This window comes from Anabrus simplex, chromosome 8 (assembly GCF_040414725.1).
Source record: "Anabrus simplex isolate iqAnaSimp1 chromosome 8, ASM4041472v1, whole genome shotgun sequence".
NCBI lineage: Eukaryota > Metazoa > Arthropoda > Insecta > Orthoptera > Tettigoniidae > Anabrus > Anabrus simplex.
In genome coordinates this window covers 103,917,562-103,939,715 of record NC_090272.1, presented here as the reverse complement: position 1 = coordinate 103,939,715, position 22,154 = coordinate 103,917,562, and the positions used below count along the sequence as shown (strand labels likewise).

At 39.6% G+C, this 22,154-nt stretch overlaps 1 protein-coding gene across 3 annotated transcripts in view; it reads left to right on the top strand.

Moving 5' to 3' along the window:
- Positions 1 to 22,154, top strand: part of Rbpn-5 (Rabaptin-5) — a 238,044-nt gene that overhangs the window by 154,314 nt on the left and 61,576 nt on the right. For all 3 annotated transcript variants that reach the window (XM_067152405.2, XM_067152404.2, XM_067152403.2), the window contains exon 12: positions 13,940 to 14,127. In XM_067152405.2, the coding sequence (XP_067008506.1) occupies positions 13,940 to 14,127 (188 nt within the window). The remainder of the gene's footprint in view (positions 1 to 13,939; positions 14,128 to 22,154) is intronic.

Genomic DNA, 22,154 nt, shown 5'->3' with positions numbered 1-22,154 from the left:
AGGTTTGATCCTGGCTTAGAGAATATCAGAAAGATGTGGTAAGGAATGAAGGGAAGTTAGAAGAATTCAGTCAGCTGTACCAAGACCTGGAGCTTAAAGTGAAAAGAATAATTTCTAGTTAGAAAGAGAAAAGCTGGAGTGAATTCGCACAAACTAGAAGAGGACAGCAAGAACAACAAGAAACTATTATATCAAGTCATGGAAAGCAAGAAACGCTACTATGAAGGAATAAAGGCCCTGGAGAAAGATGATGTAAACATCACTTGGAACAACAAAGATTTAAGAGTTGAAATGGGACAGTATTTTGAAAAATTATATAATGGTGAAAATTTAAATATCAAACAGGAGACCACAGCAAAAGAAAATTTTCAAAACGTGGAGCCTCCTACAGAGGGTGGCCAAATTATTAGATTCAATGTCAATTTTGCAACTCACCAGTCCTTATTTACATAAGGTTACATAATTAATTAATTAATTAATCCTACACAATGATCAGTACTTGGTATGCATTCCTTTGTGTTTGATAACACACTGGAGTCTTTGAGGCATACTGTTTACCAAATATACACAGTTTGTTCTTATTTCTGGGTTGTGATGCCAGATCTGGGTAAGTCGCTCCATTAAGGCTTGCTTGGTAGCGACACTTCTTCAGTTTCATCTTAGTTATAACTCGTAGATTTTCAGTAGAGTTAAGATCTGGTACCCGATCTCGAAAGCCAAGAATAACGGCCGAGAGGATTCATCGTGCTGACCACATGACCCCTCGTAATCTGCAGGCCTTCAGGCTGAGTAGCGGTCACTTGGTAGGCCAAGGCCCTTCCAGAGCTGTTGTGCCATGGGGTGCCTACCTGTGTTGGTGCAACGTAAAGCAAATTTGTTTTAGAAAAATAATTAATAGACATACCTGGTACACGAATGAATGTTGGATTTTGTTGTCCTTCCATTATATTTAGAAGTTCCTCTTCCCATTTCTTTAACTGTATCTTCCTGTTTCCTGAGGTGTTACGGTCACTCTTCTTTTTCACTTCGGTCTTCATGTTATGGATCTTTTTTTTTTTTTTCCCACCTGATCTGCTGTGAATTGCCACCCGAGATTCTTCTCACAACTCTCGCATAACTGTTCAACAGCTTGTAATTTGGCTGTTTTCGTCGAAGGAGTGTACGATTTACTTTATAACACTGGTAACTGTTTGATCATTGAAATGAATTGAAAATTTGTCTATTTCTACATCTGTTTCTGATATCTCAGACATCGTAGAACACTGAATATGCACTGCAGGAAATGGAAACGAGCTGTAAACACCGGTAACACCGAATGCAAAACTCGTACGGTTACGGCGGTCAACACGTGTTTCTATACTAACTTAACCTCTTATCGGCAACCAGCATGCTTTGCCCGATAGAAAATGCTAGTTAGAATATTCTAAGAAGTCAGCATATGCTGGAAAAACTTGCAGGACTTTCTAGTCAGCTCAAGCAAAGGGTTATTCATATCAATTTCAGCAAATGCTTTTACTTGCCAGTATTTGCTGAAAGCATTTGCTTTTACTTATTGCTTGTGCTTGGAGAATGTTCTACATTTTTATGCATATGTCCCATTCTCTTTTCTTTTTTCAGGGCTCACCTGTTTTATGTTTTTCATCTATGAGATCTTTTAGTCCCCCATTCGAAGATCAATGACAGTATATATTGAATAACACTACGATGAAATATAACTCGGGGGAGTCTCTTAAAGCCGTTTCACGCTAACCAGGCGGTGTTTTATCCATCCATACAATTCGTTTTTCAACCAACACATGTGATCTTAACCCTCAGTCGGGCGCGCTCTTCCGACAAACACTCTTGGGCGTGTGCGGTCTTTTAGACCGCAGCGATTATTTTCATAATATATTGTACGGCCTTGGAATCTAATAAAAATGTTGAAGTTTAATACTGTTGCAAGTAAGTATACTTTTATTTAGATAATATTTAAAACATTTTTACGTACTCAATGACCACATTAGAAAAATAAAAAAATTGATGAAAATTGAGTTGATTTACAAATAAATTTTGAAAGCTTTGGAAAATAACTTTGTTCTATTTATTTTTTCTGGTTTGTAAAATGGAAGCTGTTTGAAGTAGATATACATTTATCCTCCCCTTCATCCATTGTCACTGTAATATTTCTGGCATAAGTAATAAATTAATATAAACTTGATTGCGCACAAGTTGTGTAGTATTACGATACATTAATCAATACAGACGTCTATAATTGATTTCACATGATTTTTACACGACAGTACGTGATATCGGTCACAATGTTTACCACAGAGTTCACATATGCAGATCGAGTCCGGGTCGTGATATGTCTTCGACCTACAGATTTTGTGATGGTAGCCATGGACTGCCATGGAATTTACAAAATGTCTCAGCTCCTGGTTTGTGCCAGTCCATGCTCTGTTCATCATGGCCTCTGAAGAGTAGAACTCTGGCCATATCTCCTTCTTTTTCTTCTCCCTCTCTAACCGCAGTTTCTTCCAGTTGTCTGTACAGGGCAGATTGAATTTCCATCTCAGGTCCTCTATTAGAAATGTTTCTCTCGCGAGTTCGTACGCTAGTCTTGACTTGGTGTACTTTGAAATTCCGAGGGCTGCTTTCAAGAATCTGGCTTTCACTTTTTCCATTCGTATTAGGTCTTTATAGCTTAACTTTTCCCATGTTATCTCTATTCCGTATGTTAGAATAGGAACGATTTTGGCTTCAAAGAGGACTACAGCTGTATCCAGGGAAAGTTTGCTTAATGACATGATGTCGTAGATGGCTTTGGTTGCGGCAGCTGCTCATTGTGTTATGTGAATTCTGCATGAGTGTGCTGTTGTCTGGACCGTTACGCCCAGATATTTGAAGCTGTTCGTAGTTTGTAGAGGTTCTGTTTGAGGTAAATTTGCGGATAGGCGTCCTCCTTTCCTGAAGACCATGTGTACTGTCTTTTCTGCGTTTATTTGCAGTCCGTTGTACTCGGCCCATGTTCCTAGAGCATTTATTCCTTTCTGGAGTTCGTTAGTATCGTGAGAACCCATCACCATGTCGTCTGCATATATGTAAATCTTGAGGGATGGAGCGGAAGTTCTTATTGCTTGGACCACGTCATGTGTGGCTACGTTGAACAGAAGGGGACTAAGGGGGTCTCCTTGTAACACTCCGTTTGTCTGTATAATTTCTTGCGAGGTTGTTAAGTTGTGTGAAATTATGATGGTGTTTTTACTCAGGATGTTGTGTATCAAGACGCTTAGTTCCTTGTTTTGTTCCACCATCTGTTCTAGTTTGGCACATGTTAAGGTCCTGTTGAGATTGTCGAACGCTTTTGTAAAATCGACGAATACTGCGTGGAATTTTCCTTTTGGGAATCTTATATCCTCCTCGATGTTGTCTATGAGGTTTTTGACTGCATGTAGGGTGCTTCGGCTTTTCCTGAATTCAAATTGTTCCTCTGGGATCTTGTTATCGATTTCCTCTGTTAGTCTTATCTTCACAAGTTTCGTCAGAATTTTGAGAAAGTTGTTCTCTAGCGCAATTCCCTGGTACGAGTTTGGGTCAAGTGGCTCTCCTTTTCCCTTGTATATCATTCTAATTTTCGAGGTTTTCCAGCTCACCGGGATTTGTCCTGTATACAGACATAAGTTTATCATGTTCGTGATTGCTGGGATTAAAACTTCCGAGGCTGCTTTGATGTGCTCGTTAAATATCCCATCCGGGCCTGCTGCCTTCTTGTTTTTCAATGTTGATATAGTGTTTCTGATTTCCTCCGTTGTAAATCTTCTGATGTCATCGTATTGTCTTGTTATTTCATGAGCTTCGTTGACCCTTTGTTGGTTTAGGATGTTCGTGAAGTGAGCCTCCCAGATTGGAATCTCTATTTTCCCTATTGTCTGTGACTGTCGTGGCTTTAGAGCAATGTAGGGCTTTTCTTTTGCTTCTTCCACCATTCTCCTAGCCTCGAGTTCTGTGAAATCGTCTCGTTTCTTCTTTAGAAGGTTTTTATATTATTTTCTGAGTCTGCTATATGTGATCAGGTCGTCCTGATTTTGAGTGCGTTTGGCCACGTGAAGGGCTGATATGACTCTCTTTCTCTCTGTATAGCATTGTTGATCGAACCATTTCTTTGCCTTTCTCTCATTTATTGTGGAGGTTGCGGCTTTGATTATGTCTTCTAGCGCTGTTACAGCAGCATCTAGGTCCTTTTCCTGAATCTTGTTTTCAAAGATGGTAAGCTTGTCTCCATTTTCGCGTATTTTATTCACATCTATCTTTCTGGAGGTTCTTTTCGTATGGTTTGTTTCCTGTCGTGTGCCTGTAGACTCTTTCAATTTGAAAGTAGTTGTCACTGGACAATGTTTCTTTATTGGTGTCACCGCGTCAGAATATAACACCTTATGGTCTGTTAACTTCTAGATCGTTGCCTTTGTACAGGATTATGTCTATGGTACTGCTACCGTTATGTGCGAAGTATGTGTTGTCTTCTCTCTTACTAACCAGTGTAAATCCCTCTTCAGCCATCATCTGTAGTAGTTCCCTACTTCTGCAATCATACTTATCTAGCCTACAGTTTAGGTCGCCCGCTATAATAATACTTTTTCCCGTGGCCGTCTTTCCTAGAGCAGTCGTCACGATTGCTATGATGTCTTCAATCGGGGTCAGTGGTTCGATGTATAGGCCTACGAAAGTGTTTTCATAAATATTTGTATTTCAAATGTTAAAATCGGCTACTTTTACAGCATAACAACCACCTTTGTGAAAAACATGTATATGAGAGAATTGTACAATGCTTTACGTATATTTGAGTTCATATTCAACCAAACTCAATAGCTGCAGTCGCTTAAGTGCGGCCAGTATCCAGTATTCGGGAGATAGTGGGTTCGAACCCCACTGTCGGCAGCCCTGAATATGGATTTCCGTGGTTTCCCATTTTTACACCAGGCAAATGCCGGGGCTGTACCTTAATTTAGACCACGGCCGATTCCTTCTCACTCCTAGCCCTTTCCTGACCTATCTGTGTCAGTACGATGTAAATCAAATAGAAAAAAAAATTCGTATTCAAGTTCAATTTTGCACTATTTTCTTTATGTGAACACACGGAAGAATTATTGTCATTGTTTTAACCAAATATTGGTGTAGTCGACAATCTTTTGTACAATATCGTCTGGAAAAAATATCTCCCAGGTTTCAGTTGGAGTTTTAACATTCCTGGCTAAACCTTTAAGCCCTGTAAGGCGTGTTACAATATTATGACCTGGTCCACGACCAGTCCTTGCAAATGTTGGGTCCACACGCCATTCTGTCTTACAGTCCTTGCCTGTCAAATTATCTTCAGAAACACCAGCACCGCATCCGTCATCACCAGATAGCTCACTATTTGTATCATGGTCAGTAACCTGTGATTGTCAGTTTCACCTTCATCATCACTTTGTGGCTGCTGTCTGAAAGTATGCTCTGCTGCCTCATCAACTTCTTCCAATAGGCATCCTACTGCTTTGTCTCTGTCTTTCACAAATGCAGTTATTCTTTCACTTTCTTCCTTTTCAACACACTCTATCAATAATTGGATCCTTTCCTCTTCAGCAGGATCCATATTGAGATGTATATGCACACGAAACTAAACGAATCTAGTAAAACACAACCGGGTGCGTACTGGTCACAATGACCGAGACACAAGTTACACTAACGGGTGCATCGGTATAAAAGACCACAGACTGACTCGAACGTCTACCTTCCTGTCTACAGGGTGTCTGAGGAGGGACCACCCTGTCAGGTGGCTAGATGATCCTTTGGGGGAGATAGTCTGGAGGAGGGGGGCATAGCTGACCTTCAGACGGATTCCCTGATCAAAACTTTTAGAGGTCGGTTGTTTAGACCGCTACAAGCCCGATTAAGGGTTAAGACATCTGTAATAAGATAGCAGTCCACAATAGCTCACTAGTTCACTCTTATGGTGTAAAAGTGTTCACAACTATAAACACATTAATGCCATCGTGTGAGGATTAAGTTCATCGTTCCGTGCGAATAATTCACAGCAACGTACCAATAAAATTTCTTATCATTCACCTACTCTTCAAGCTATTTTAATGGTCACTAAATGTTTTAATAGACATATTATATTCTTACTGATTATTTTTCAATTGTTGTAATTAGTTTTATCATTGTATTATTAGACATTTTTACGTTATATGTACTGGGATCAGTATCAAGTTCTTATCTTAGAAACTGTTAAGATACTTAGTGAGACGTAAAATCCATAACATTATTATTAATGTTGTAAATTCAGTTAAAGAAAATCAAAAGACTTCAAAGAAATATAAGGTATTTCGATGATGAGATAGATGGCGGTCTTTCATTATTGATAATTGTTGCTGCTCTGCCAGTTAAAATATTCTGCTGTTGATATATAGTCGAGTAAATCAGCTGATTTGTATATTTTGATATTTGAAGCTCCAGTCTCTGGCATAGTCACTCTTTTAGGCGTCTTTTCCTTGTACTACTGCCGGGCTGAATGGCTCTGACGATTGAGGCGCTGGCCTTCTGACCCCAACTTGGCAGGTTTGATTCTGGCTCAATCCGCTGATATTTGATGGCGCTCAAATACATTAGCGTCTTGTTGGTAGATTTACTGGTATGTAAAAGAACTCCTGCAAGACAACATGCCGGCACCTTGTCTCTGAAAACTGTAAAAGTAGTTAGTGGGTCTAATAACATGATTATTCCCTTGTACTATTAATATTTTGGCAATTAAAGGCAGTTTAAATTTCTGTTAGCGTGTAGATAGAAGAAGAATAATAATCCAAGTATCAAGTGTTTTGTTTTAACTTAAGTTCTATTTTTCATTTTACCAGTTATAATTAGCAGGCTATACGAAATGGGATCGTATAAGAAATGAAGATGTGCTTAAGGGACTGAATGTGAAATCAGTAATCAATTACATCTATGATTACCAAGAAAACTGGAAACGTCATGTTCAAAGGATGGAATCTGGAAGACTACCAAAGGAGATCCTACGCTATCAACCAAGAGGACAGAGATCTATAGGACGTCCAATGAAGCGATGGAAAGAAAATGCAAGACCATAACAGGCCACATGGCCCAGTACTTGGAAGGATGATGATGATGATTATGACATAACCTCTCCTGCCCAAACGCCAACCTCACCTTCCCGAGATGAAAAACCTGTTCCCAGCCCTGTTGACAGAGTCACGGCGGTATAACCGTTACATCCATTATGGAGGAAATGCTGTGATTTCAGCTAGTCCATTAGCTGAGAGGTGGCAGCCCCACCAATGGTCTTACTTCCTTCAGGCTAGCAACCCGTCGGAAGGACATTTGATTGCTTTCAAGTCTTGCAAAAAGTAAAATGCAAGACCGTAACGGGTCACATGGCCCAATACTTGGAAGGAAGATGATGATGATGATGATATGCCTAAGTGCAATTTAGAATTGTAGTGTAGTTATTTTATTAGATAGTATCTTGCTTCTATATTGGTATTGCAGCTTAACTTAATGGCAATTTTCATTTCTATCAGAGCACAGTGGTTTAAAATAAAATAGAAACATCTGTCTATGTATTTAGTTTTACTGTGTACCTGTAATCCTTGTGTAGCCCTTTTGATATTTCTACATTTAATGACGGTTTTAATTTCAATTTGTGCATAGTAATAAGAACAATAATAATAATAATCTGTATGTGAATTTATGCAGTTGGTGTAACTACTGAACATTTCTATAGTTTCTGTTATTTTATAATTAGAACACACCTTAGAATAATTGTAGTGGTGGTGATTATTGTTTTAAGAGTAAGTACAGTACAGCTTGGGAACCATCCTCTATTAACACTAATCACAGAGGAAAGGGAAGAGGTCCAACACTTTAAAGCATGAAGGTATCGGTAAAAGAAAGACAAGGGCCACAAAGAGTGTGAAAATGAAAGACTCCCTAGGCCTCAATATAAGATGGTGCGTAGTGTACTTCACTTGTGAAGTCACTCCGTTTAACATCAGCCATGTCCTCATGTAAGCTATCGGTTACTTATTGCAAGTGTTGAATAAATGAGGCGTCTAGTATCGAAACCGGCCAAGTCACAAAATTTACGAAAATGAGTTAAGGTTATCAATTTGAAGTAGAAGTATAGCACTATCAGGTGAAACAAGAATATGCTTTAAAATCGTCCATGTCTTCATATTATAGAGCACTGAATTCTCGGTCGTGCAACAGAATCGGTCAAGTCATGCAGCCAGTGAATTCAAAACCGGCCAAGTCAAGGAACGAGCGACAATCTTTATGATGCAGCATTATAGTCTGGAATCTTGTGTTGTTACATTAAGCAACAATGTGATAATAACAGTAGGCAAAATCGTTCCTTGTAATGTATATTCTTTGAAGTCATAATATTTTGTTTTTTGTTCGTTTGCAACACTGATTTACGTATTCGCAGGCTTCTTACCGCCATTGGCGCCAAAGCAATTCTATTTCCGGTGTGCTCGTATTTTGTCATTATTGTGTGCTGTAACGTGGATATTGTTCCGAGTGGTGAACTGAAAGATTTGCTTTCATACCTTGTGAAATTGTACAAAATTGCAACAAAAACAGCCAAGTCAAAATTTAAATTAACAAAAAAGATGGGTTAATTATGAGTTAGATTTCTCAAAACAGCAGAACTTAAATATTAAACCATTAAGGATATAACTGTGAAAAAACATCTTTTCTGACCATCATTGCTTTGTCTCTACAGGTTTTTCGTCCATATTGAAAAATATGCCTTGAGTGACTTGGCCGGTTTTGATACTAGACGCCTCAAATGTAATGTCAACATCGTGAGTGAACAGTATGACTCTATAAGCAGTTCAGTCGAAGTTATCATCTGAAGATCGCATGAATGAGTTTCAGAAACGACTGGTACAAGCAACCGTGACTGCAGGCAGGGCTGCCAATCCCACAGAACAACTGGATGCTCTGCACTTGGACTTCCACGAATTTTAGACATATATAAGTGCTAAGCTTGTATCCATTAAGCAAGAACTCTCAGCACTTCAACTGAAAGCTGACAAACAGGATGAGATATTGGACGCTCAAGAGCAGTGCTTCAGGAGGGAATTGTCTTCTTCTTCTTTATGATGAACACTATGAAGGAGAAACTGAACATACAACTGACAATGGCCAGCAATCATCGGTGTCACAGACCTGGAGGTCGTAAGAGGACAGTGGCAGATGCAGTGGCTAATGGAAAAAGACCCATAATTATACATTTGTTAGGTACCATGAGCATGAAGCAGTGTGGCGTGCTAAACAGGCTCTGAAGAGTACTCAGCTGTTAATAACTGAGTCTCTTACTGAGATGAGGAAAGAGATGCTACACAAAGCCAGGGAATGTTTGGGCAGGCAAGCTTGGTCACAGGATGGATGTATCATTTTAATGGACAGTGGTGGCGAAAAAAATATTTTGTAAATACATCTGCTGAACTAGATTCTGTTCTACAAAGACTTGGTGCAGAGATGAACTGATCAATCCACTATGGCTGTATTACCTTATATTAATCTTAGGATAGGTTTATGTTATATTGCGTGTGCCTTATTTCAGTTAATATTTTATGTTTTGTGCGTGTTTGTGTGTAAGGATAAGTTGGCAATTTATCTACAGATGTACGAAGGTAAGAAGCATTCTTTCTCTCCCGGCTAATGTTTTACCATTCTACCTCCTCCTAAGTGTGACAGCGATCTTCAGTTAGACAGCGGGCCTGCTTCTTCCCTTTCCTCACCCTCCCAACACTTGCTCCCTTCACTACCATCCCTACTATCACTTTGTAACATGCTAGAGTAAGTAAGTGACTAAGACCCTCATTCTTTGAACGGCATTCATACTAATTCACAGTCTGTTCCAGCCCATATTAACGAGCTTAGAGCTCTACTTCAAGACAGCAACGTGCACATTGCTGGAGTTTTTGAAACTTTGTTGAAGTCCATTCCTAGTAGCATGGTTGAGATAAATTGATATCGTCTATATAGGCATAAGAGTTGACAGGAGAGGAGGAGTAGCTTTATACTGTAGAGATGATACCAGTTGTAAATCAGTGTACCCCTCTAGCCACTCCACTAAGCTGAGACAAGAGTTCATGCTCGTATAGGAAATTATTTCTCCAGTAAAGGTATTAATTGGTGATGTCTACAGGCCTCCCGTGAGTAGAACATATGACTGACTTGGAAGACATTCTGCACTGACTATTACCAACTTACGAACATATGTTGATATTCGGGGGCTTCAGTACTGACATATTACAGCAGACAAGTGAAACGAAGCAACTGTTGAATATATTCCAGTCGTGTAACAAGACAGTATTACCACTACAACCGCTAACCACACTATTGGAACCACCTCGTCATCTCATAAATGTGAATTCCTTTTGGTAAAATCAGATGCCAGTGGAGTTGATGATCTCCTCATCGTCATTAAACGTACTCTAGATATGATTTGCCCAGTAATTACTGACATGTAACTTCTGCCTCAGTTCTGGAACATATACAAGGATATGGAAAGATGCCACCACGTGGTACCAAAAAAGTCCCAGCTGTTTACTTATTAGACTGTCAATCAATCAATCAATCAATCAATCAATCAATCACTACTGATCTGCATTTAGGATAGTTGTCCAGATGGCAGATTCCCTATCTGTTGTTTTCCTAGCCTTTTCTTACACGATTTCAAAGAATGTTTATTGAACATCTACCTTGGTAAGTTGTTCCAATCCCTGGCTCCCCTTCCTATAAACAAATATTTGCCCAATTTTACCTCTTGAATCCAAACTTTATCTTCACATTGTGATCTTTCCTACGTTTAAAGACACCACTAAGACTTATGAGATGAAATGAATGATGTGATATATGATACTAGGAAGGGAGAGGGTGACACCCGGTGCCGGCATATAGCCTACTCCTAGCCTTTTCCTATCCCATCATCGCCATAAGACCTATCTGTGTCGGTGCGACGTAAAGCAAATTGTAAAAAAGAAAAAGAAAAAAGAAAAGGAAACCTATTCCAAGACTGCAAAATACTACAAAAAGCAAGCACAACTCTGTACCACACCTTCATAGCAATTCTCACATGTGGTTTAAAGGCATGTACTGTACACTACTAAACAATGACTATAACAGAATTCTGGCAACAGAAATGAAGTTCATTATAACTATGAATCAAACTACAAAAGGACAAAATCAGGAATGAAGTAAATAGGATGTCCCTATTGCCAATCTACCTAATAAATAAGTGTAGACTTCAGTGGTATGGGCACATTAGGAGAATGAACAGTGGAAGACTTGTCTGAAAACATTTTGATCCTTCTGTCCAAGGAAAAGGACCAAGGGTAAGGCCAAGGAAATGCTGGATAGAGACAGTAAAATCATATGTGGAGGAGAGAAGTCTCATGAGGAACCCCCATGAGTGCGAGGTCGTGAACGGCCCGCATGCGAAACTGCAGGTATCCAAAAGTGAACAGAGCTTAAGGCTATGAGACGCAGTTAAACAGCACAGGCAACACGTGGATCACAACAGAGCTATACTGTTAGTTGTACTGATATAAACCAGCGCAGTGGCAACCATAAACAAAGCAGACATTGCCTTATATCTACAGCAACAGCTGTGGACATTGGCATTCCATCAGAAAGAAACTCAAGATATTTCGCAGAGTGAGAAGGAGGTGGCAGATGACAAGATGACATATTACCTTGTTTGAAAGATGAGTCAGTGAATTGTGTAGTGTCGTATACTCTCAGCTATGTGGACATTGTACATGCGGACTGCGCTGATGATACGGGTGAAAGTGAGATAGAAATAGATTTCCAGGCATGTAGTTTATTGTCAATGTCGGAGCCACAACTCCCGGCTCCAGTGAACCGTAGTAAAGAACAATCGTTGTCCAGCAAGCAAGTACAAGACATAATTACGTACATGAATGGCCATCCACAACAGTAAAAACACAATTATGAACAGATTTCAAATAAGTCCGTAACAGTATGGCCATGTGGTGCATAAGGAAAACTATGGTACCTATATGTAGGACAAGGCGAATCTTTGAGAGGCACCCTGGCAGTTAGAGGTACCAAGAGAGTTATAGCATGAGCAATGAACATCAATGCCCTAACGCATTTGTATACAGTTATGCCTACTGTTATTCTGAATGGCAAATTGGCTGGGAAGCTATTTATTGTGCTGCGAGAAGTTGGAGGTTGTCTTCCTTCGATTCTGTCGCATGTCAGGGACCTAGCAAGGGCAGTAGGGAATGTGGCCTTATCAGAACTACAGCTATGGTATGAACACGGCTTTTGGCCCATAGCCGATGAAAATAACATGCTGTGGCTTGACTCCTGCTCTGCCTATGAAAATCATACTGTATTTGAGAAAACCATCCCTGCTGGAAATTGTGTGACATTACAATTCATATCGTCTGGGAACCGCGGGACAAATTCAACCTCTGGATGTCTGTTTTTGTGTGCCTACATACTATCACACCATCTGCAGCTATGCTATAAAGGATAGCTAGTTTCACAATAAACTGCACAACAGACTGGTTCGCATTCAGTTGTATGCCACCACTTTCCATCAGTTCTTGTCATCACATTATACGAATATGATTTTTTATGCATTCTGTAAGAGTGGATACCTAGCTGATCATTCTGAACAATTTATAACTTGCAAGCATTCACCTTTGATCTTCCAGGCACTAACTTTTTTGATCACTGTGGCATGTCGTTTCAGATGAAGTCCATTCTGTGAGATGTAACACATATATTTCATAGAAGGTTGAGCTCTGCACCGCCCAGACACCCATTTGCTGCCGCTCTCCTATGCACATCATGCGTCATTAGGTTCTAATATTGTTTCCTGTCTCGCTTGTTACTACAGCACTTTCAAATGTCCCTTATTAGACATCACACCTGCGACCTCGCACTCGTGAGGGTTCCTTGTCAGATGCGAAAATTATCTGGAACAGAAAATGTAACGAAGACAGGAGAAGATAAAAATAATTATTCCTTTAAATGGAATGTTTTATATTTCCACCATTCAGTACTTATGGATATAAGTACTTATATTAGTACATGTTTTAGTCAGTGAGACCTCCTTCAGCTAATGAATTAATGAATAAATTAATTACAGGAGGTGATGGCAAGTGCTTGTACACAGCACCTGGGAAAGTGGCATTGGTAAATGATGATGATGATGATGATGATGATGATGAACAATAACAGTACCAATATTACTAGCCCTTCATTGTTTCATTTGTGGGTGGCATGAATTATAATGCCATTTGATGTTTTATTGCAATTTTGCACATAATACTTGGGAACAAATGGAACATTTAATATTCTCACTATATTTGTTGCAAAAAAAAAAAAATTTGCTCCTTCCATCCTACTTGAAACTTTCATTTCATAGAGGTTTCCGAAGACAGTGTGGCACACCACTAGCTGTATGTTGAACGCAAATGAAAAGGAGGTTGACTGCTGGCCAGATGAAGGGTAGGATTTGGAGGGTTTAGGAAGCATATAGTGAGTCAAAATGTAACCGTGAATCACATTGCCTCAGCTGTTCTATATCAGTAGCCTTTGATGTTGCACTGTATTGTCCATCATTTACATCTGTAGATTTCCATAACAATAATAAACCAAATGTAATGAAGTACATGAGTGTGTGTTGAATATGTAAAATTTGTCTCTCATCCTCTTATCATACAACTGGGATTTGCTAGTGATCATCTTCAAAATAATTTGTTCGGCTTAATTTCCTCTGCTTTGGGAAATGCGAGTATAAAATGTGTGTGGTAAATTCTCATATACTTTTAAAACTACTGGCATGGCATGTACCCAAAAGACTTGATGTCAAGAAGTATTTTTGTGTATGATACATTTAAATTTTGTGTTGATCTAGGATTTACATGAACTTCTTTTGAAATTCCATGAAGAGCTCATCGCTGCCAAAGTTGCAAAGGAAATTGCTGAAGAACAGGAGAAGACGCTTCGTTGTGAAATCCAGTTGATGAGAGACCAAATGAGTGTTGAGCAGCAAGGAAGAGAGAGCATGGAGGACAACCTTACTGCTGAACTTCTTGGGTTGAAGTATGTATCATAATGATGAATATAATCCTTTTTTAATCCAAGTGTTTTTCAGTTATTGTTGCATATGGCTATTTTGCTGCTGCCTCTTTGCAGGTGAGTCAAGCAGCACATACAATGATGAATATATCTTCTTTTTTTTTTCAGCCATTGTTGCATATGGCTATTTTGCCTCTTTGCAGGTGAGTCAAGCAGTAAATACGATAGTGGTTGCATTGAAAGTTATTTAGTGGATGGCGCTTTGTTTTGTTTGTCTAACACCGAGCTCGAGAGCTGCAGTCGCTTAAGTGCGGCCAGTATCCAGTATTCGGGAGATAGTAGGTTCGAACCCCACTGTCGGCAGCCCTGAAGATGGTTTTCCGTGGTTTCCCATTTTTACACCAGGCAAATGCTGGGGCTGTACCTTAATTAAGCCTATGGCCGCTTCCTTCTCATTCCTAGCCCTTCCCTGTCCCAGCGTCACCATAAGACCTATCTGTGTCGGTGTGACATAAAGTAACTAGCAAAAAAAGAAAAATTTGTCTAACAGACCTTATTGTTTCTTCTCACATACCTGCCAACCCTTTCGATTTACCCGGAAACTTTCCGTTTTTTAACTCGTTTTCTGATTTTCCTATTTATTTTTTATTCTTCCTGTTTTTGACCAATATAACCTCCAGTACAGTCAATACTCTTCCCCTAGGATAAAAGATAAAGTCTTATGTGCTTGTGTAATTTTCCCAACCTCATTTTCAAGCGTATTTATTCCATGCTTTATTTTGAGAGTGTATCGCCCGTCGTCTTCATGTATCATGTTTCCTGCTCGCTACAGCAGCATGTGTGCTTTACGGCTGGGGATTTGGGACGGCAGTCATCCTACAAGCAAGTGACTCAGTTAATCGGGACGAAATAATTAGTTTCTTATTGTGTGGTTCGCGCACTATTAACATCGTTTCTGTGCGTGATTTCGTTGGAATTGTAGGCCACGGTTTTTTCTAGCGGTTCTGTGCTTTTCCTCGTGTCAAAGTCGTATGTTAATAATGTATGAGACATATCGATCTGTTTTGTATGTGGTAGTTCCGCATATTTCAATGCTTTTTTTGTTTATTCTTACTTCATAATTTTAGTGAGTTGAATGTATTTCAGGGAGTTGTGTCGGTGACAGTTTCTGGTATTTTCTCTTCATGTTATGGCCAAAGAACATAACAAACGTTATCTCCAAGTGTTCAGAGATACCTATAAAATTACATTTCCGTTCGTTTTAAAATTTTATTTTGAGTTATCAAAATTTTGAGATATAGAGATAGTGATAGTGGTGAGTACAATATATTTTCTTTACCGTTTTAATTGTAATAATGTCGAATCCCATCTCCAAATATAACTGTAGCCCCCAGCATATACAGCGCCGTCTCCTCGCTGCAGACGATAGTGGTGCCAACCTAACTTTTTCCGCTAGTAGATTGAGCTCAATGCGGAATAAGTTTGTGGACGCACTCTACTTACTGGAGTACCTTTGGTTTTGTCTTCAAATGCATTTCTGCGAGACACCATAATTAACATTTTCCTCTCGATTTTCTCTTTCTTGATTAGCTTAGTGGATCTGCTTCTCCGAATAAGTGTAACATACTGGTCCTTGGAGAATACTTCCACTTCTTTTATTTTATTTTCCATGGGCCAAAATTCCGCTCAATGGTAGACATCAGTTTCCAGACACTGTAAGTAATGTTCAGTGCCCTGTCCGGCTCCATGGCTAAACGGTTAGTGTGCTGGCCTTTGGTCATATGGGTCCCGGGTTCGATTCCCGGTAGGGTCTGGAATTTTAACCATCATTGGTTAATTTCGCTGGCACGGGGACTGGGTGAATGTGTTGTCTTCATCATCATTTCATCCTCGTCACGGCGCGCAGGTCGCCTACGGGAGTCAAATCGAAAGACCTGCACCTGGCGTGCCGAACATGTCCTCAGACACTCCCGGCACTAAAAGCCATACGCCATTTCATTTCATTTCAGTGCCCTTAAATCTTCCTTCATGAATTTTATGATGGCATGCTGGAACCATCTTAATATTCTTATACTGACTGCAGTCATCACTAAACAAGATCATTTTTTAAATTGAAGTGATTTTCAGTTATTGTGGCATATGGCTATTATGCTGCTGACTCTCAACAGGTGAGTCAGGCAGCAAATACAGTAGGATAATAGGTTGTATTGACTCAGACAGCAGCATCAATCAATGGTGACATCCTGGCATTATGGCATTACGGTATTTTTATTATCTACTTGAGTGTACATAGATGTGACTAGCTAATCTAATCTTAGTCTTGAATATTCGTTTGCACTGTTTACTGTAGAATTGTCCACTGTCATTATAGGCGTATGTATATGATTACTTTAGCCTTGTCTTTTCAAGATAGCGTTTTGCATCAAGCTCTTGAAGATGCATCTGCTCATAAGTTTGAACACCTGCCTCACACCACTCTGGCCTTAGTTGTACATGTCTCTCCTAATTGCTAACTAATGTACTGCATGATGTCAGGGGTCCCTTCAGGATGTGTCTGTAATGCAGGTACTGCCCAACAAACTTACGTTTACCACTCTGAAGTTCTACCAGAAGACTGATTTTAGTAGTCTGGCATCATTTATGTGCACCTAAAATTCACACCACCTTCCATCTTCAACAAAGACTCCATGCCATACATGTTGAATGTTCGCAGAACTTAAGAATTGGGTATATGATCTTGTCACTTTACTTGCAGAATTATCCTGAGACATTTTATGTGGGTTCGAACCCCACTGTCAGCAGCCCTGAAGATGGTTTTCCATGATTTCCCATTTTCACACTAGGCAAATGCTGGGGCTGTACCTTAACACTTTAACATCCATAGGCCTCTGTAAGGTGGATAACTTTTTGCCATTGTAATCTCCTTACAAGTAATCATATTCATATCGGTCATTATTGACTATATATAACTTGATAAAAATATAGTTTTAACCACCCAATTAATACAGAACACCATAATCTGAGAAGATCATTTATGAAATAATAGTGGAGATGTTTTGGCTCTTGAAGCAATCATCAGCACATGAACACTACAGGCACTTACATGAGATTATAAGAACATAGATGTGAGGAACTATTTTAACATAAATACAATTGAGAGAATGATGTATATAAGCAGTAATTTTATTATTATTATTATTGTTTTAAGCCCACTAGGGAGCACTTATAAATAGTTCTTTTTGGATGCTCACTTTCATTCCCAATACCTCTTGAGTCCTGCTAGTAGTTTTTCCTTTGCGAGATTTAACATCTTTTGGTAAAGGAGACAACGAATTTACCAATTTACAAAATTTAGAGTGGTTTAAGACATCAGTATAAGAAATTCCAGTGGAAGCTAAGTCCTTTTTTACTTCATCGAGCCACATGCTACCAGTCTTATACCTTTTGACGAGTGATGGATGCCCCAAAAATTAAAATATAGATAAATGGATAGATAAATGTCTTTATTGGTGTAGTTAAGGCCATTGGGCCTTCTCTTACACTAAACCAATTAGTATACATTAAAGTCATAAGTAATACTACCGTAATTAATACTAGAAGACACAATTTAAACACAATCAAAATTGTTGTTGTTGTTGTTGTTAGTCGTTTAGTCGCTTTCGACTCTCCGTGACCCCATAGACCAAAGTGCGCCATTTCTTCCTGTCGTATACAATTTTCCGAAGTCTTTCTAAATTGAGAGCCGTGGCTTCCTTGATGTCATCAATCCACCTCATCCGTTGTCGCCCTCTTCTCCTGTTACCATCAGTCTTCCCCAGCATTAAGGTCTTTTCCAGTGAATCATGTTTTCTCATGATATGACCGAAGTACTTTAGTTTTTGCCTGAGTATTTGACCTTCCAGTGAACAGCCTGGGTTGATTTCCTGTAATATGGACTTATTAGATCTCTTCGCAGTCCACAGAACTCTAAGGAGTTTTCTCCAACACCATAGTTCAAATGCATCTATTCTTCGGCGCTCAGCCTTTCTTACTGTCCAGGTTTCGCTTCCGTACATTGCTACTGGGAAGACCATAGCCTTCACTATACGAATCTTCGTTCTTAAAGTTACGTCTCTACTCTTGAAAACGTTATCAAGGTTGGCCATTGCCTTCCTCCCAAGGAGCAAGCGTCTCTTAATTTCATGGCTGCAATCGCCATCAGCAGTTATTTTGGAGCCCAAGTAGATGAAACTAGGAACAACCTCCATTGTTTCACCATTTATATGCCAGGAGGTGATAGGTTTAGTTGCCATGATCTTTGTTTTCTTGACATTCAACCTTAGTCCAGCTTTTGCACTTTCTTCTTTCACCTTCATTAGTAGATACTTAAGTTGTTCTTCACTTTCTGCCAACAGGGTGGTGTCATCAGCATATCTAAGGTTATTTATATGTATCCCACCAATTTTAGCTCCAGTTTCTGTTTCATCTAATTTGGCATTCCTCATCACATACTCTGCATATAAGTTGAATAAGTAAGGTGACAATATGCAGCCTTGACGTACACCTTTCTCAATCTTGACCCATTCAGTTGTTCCATATAGGGTTCTCACCGTAGCTTCCTGATCAGAGTAGAGATTTCTCATAAGGCAAATAAGATGATCTGGTACTCCCATAGTCTTGAGTACTTGCCACAATTTATTGTGGTCGACACAGTCAAAGGCTTGAGCATAGTCAATAAAGCATAAGTATAGGTCTTTCTGAAATTCTCTTGCTTTCTCCATAATCCAGCGAATATTAGCAATTTGATCTCTGGTTCCTCTGCCTTTGCGGAAACCGGCTTGTTCTTCAGGTAGTTCTCGATCTACATACTGCCGAAGCCTATTTTGCAGGATCTTGAGCATAACCTTACTAGCATGCGATATAAGTGCGATTGTTCGGTAGTTTGAACATTCTTTAGCGCTGCCCTTCTTTGGAATTGGGATGAACACTGAGTTTTTCCAATCTTTTGGCCACTGCTGGGTTTTCCATATTTGCTGACATATTGAATGTAGCACTTTCACAGCATCCTCTCCTAGGATTTTGAACAGTTCTGCAGGGATTCCATCATAACCACTTGCCTTATTGTTTGCAATACTCTCTAGGGCCCACTTGACCTCACTTTCTAAGATATCTGGTTCTGGCTCTGACAACAGAGTAACTTCATCATCAGGAGTATTCCCATCTTTCCTATACAAATTGCCTACATATTCCCTCCACCTTTCTTTAATCTCCTCTGCTTCAGTAAGATCTTTTCCATTTTTATCTTTTATCATTCCAATCTTAGCCTGGAATTTCCCTCTGATGTCTCCAATTCTTATGTAAAGATCTCTTGTCTTACCCAGTCTGTTATTTTCCTCAACTTCCTTGCACTGAAATAAAAATCCACCACAGTGAGACATACATACAACAACAATAATGATAATAATAATAATAATAATAATAATAATAATAATAATAATAATAATAATAGCTAGTAATGATATTGTAGTAGCACAATCACTAAAAGGCCAGAAATGCACAGGTCACTCGCATCCTGCTGTGCCCCTTAACGCTCTTTTAAATGACACTGTAGTTGGTATTCCTCTGACGTCGTCCGGTAAATGATTCCATTCTCGTGCGGCAAACACCGAGAATGAGCTGTTATATGCGGCAGTCCGATGGTGAGGGATGATGAGCAGGTTGGATGTTTGAGCCCTGGTATGTCTGTCATGAACATTTGAGAAGTAATGGAAATGCGGAGAAAGGTAAGATGGGGAAGATGTAGTAAGAACTCGATGGAGGAGAGACAAAGTATGATGGTTACGATGAACATGGAGTCGCGACCACTCTAATTTTAGGAAAGATGGTGAGACGTGGTCATATTTTCTTAAATTGCATATATATCTCACACGTGCATTTTGAGCGCTCTGTAGCCTTAGGGAAAATTGCGGCCTCACGTCATTGAAAACAGGATCACAATATTCAAAATGTGGCATTACAAGAGCTTCAATTCATTTCTTTTTAAGCTTTATTGGAAATATATGTTTATATTTATAAACTACAATTGCTCCATAGATAACTTACCAAGAGTGTATATTGGCTGATAACCTTGCCCTAACAACCACCCACTCGCTAAATTTTCTTGGTCTCCATAGATACTACCAACTAGATATATCATTCCACTCTTCCATTGAGGCGTCTCTAAGGCAACAGATCTTAGCCTACTGCTGGGAGCCATCTTGGTGGTCTGTGATAATACAATAATAAACATCATAGCAGAACATCAGCTACCCGTTTGGACTAACAACCCTTACGATGAGGGTGAATCAAATTGAATGATTCATCCGTCCCGGGCTCACGCCCACCAGCTAACATCAACAAGGTGGCGGATAAAGGGCCTGCAGAAATGTGGGCTGGTTCTAAAACCACGGAAAGGAACCCTCGGGCCAACAGGCAGCCCAGTTCCTGGGGGCTTTATAATACTGGGACACCCTCTCTCCAGGGGTAATAAGTATGGAGGGCCCTTGCCGGGGTTAAGGTGAAGACCTCAACGGTTGACTTGGCAGAGAAGAAGTTCTTCGGTATGGCAAGTGAGGCGGAAGGGGCAATGAACCACAAATCCAGCTATAGTGTCTGTTCCCGCATCGGGCGGCTTGCTGGTCAGCGTCTGTTATCCCATGTTAGGGGCGGCTGAATCAAAACTCACCAACACGTCTGGCAAGCGTGGTGTTTTATTGCCGAACACCTTCCATAAAATCCTATGACTTCGAATTTTCAAACGAAACTACCCCAGATGAGTAGAGTGAAAGACTCAGAATCTCACACTGACAGTACGTCAGTCTGCCTCAAGGATTCTGGGGGGAGGCAAAAATTCGAAAAGAACGACTAAAAAAGTAAGAATAGCCACATACAACATAAGAACTATGAGACTAGCTGAAGACCTGGAAAGGCTAGAACAAGAACTGCATGACATAAAATGGGATATTCTGGGTATTTGTGAGACTCGCCTTCAAGGAGAAAAAGCTGAAACCCTTCCATCAGGTCATGTCATCTTACGTAATAACGGGGATGCTTCTACACATGGGGTTGCTATTCTTGTCAATAAAAATATCAAAGAATTCATACACAAGATGATTTGTGTCTCTTTTAGAGTGATATATATCGTCCTCAAATTGAATAGTAAATTCTCCATACAAGTCATACACGTCTATGCTCCAACCAGTACTTCTGACGAAGAGGCAGTGGAACAGCTGTATGAAGATATCACCAAAGCGAAAAATTCAGAAAAGACACAACTCTGTATCATCATTGGAGACTTCAATGCAAAAGTGGGTCAAAAGGAAATCGGAGACCCAGAGAACATTGGTACATATGGACTAGGCGATCGAAACGAAAGAGGAGAAAGATTGCTAGAATATCTCACAGCCGAAAATCTCTATTGCATGAATACTTTCTTTAAAAAGCCCATCCAACGAAAATGGACATGGAAGAGCCCCGATGGAAAAACCAAGAATGAGATAGATTTTATTCTGACCAACAAGAAGAAATATTGTACAGATGTTACTGTTCTCAACAGATTTGATACAGGAAGCGACCATAGGCTAGTTCGAGCAACCTTCACAAGTTCTTACCAAAAAACTTAACCCAACAGAAGATTTGAAATACTTGGATGTGAACGAACTTAATGAGAAAATTACAGTCAGTATTCAAAATGCAGCAAAGGAGATCCCATTGAAGAAAACTAATAAGAGGAGCCGACTTTCACTTAATACCATGGAGCTCATTAAGGACAGGAAGACAATGGACAGGGATACAGCAGAATACAAAAATCTTAACAAGACCATTCGCAAGGAAATAAGAAAAGATCTAAGGAAATTTAATAATAACATGATCATGCAGACAATTGAAGAAAATAAAAACATGAAGATTTTAAAGAATATGTCTACAGGAAGACCAAAAATCACAGAACTTAAGAACCAAAATGGAGAAATAGTCACAGATAGGCAAAACATTACTGAAGTTATTAGAGATTTCTACTACAAGCTGTATACATC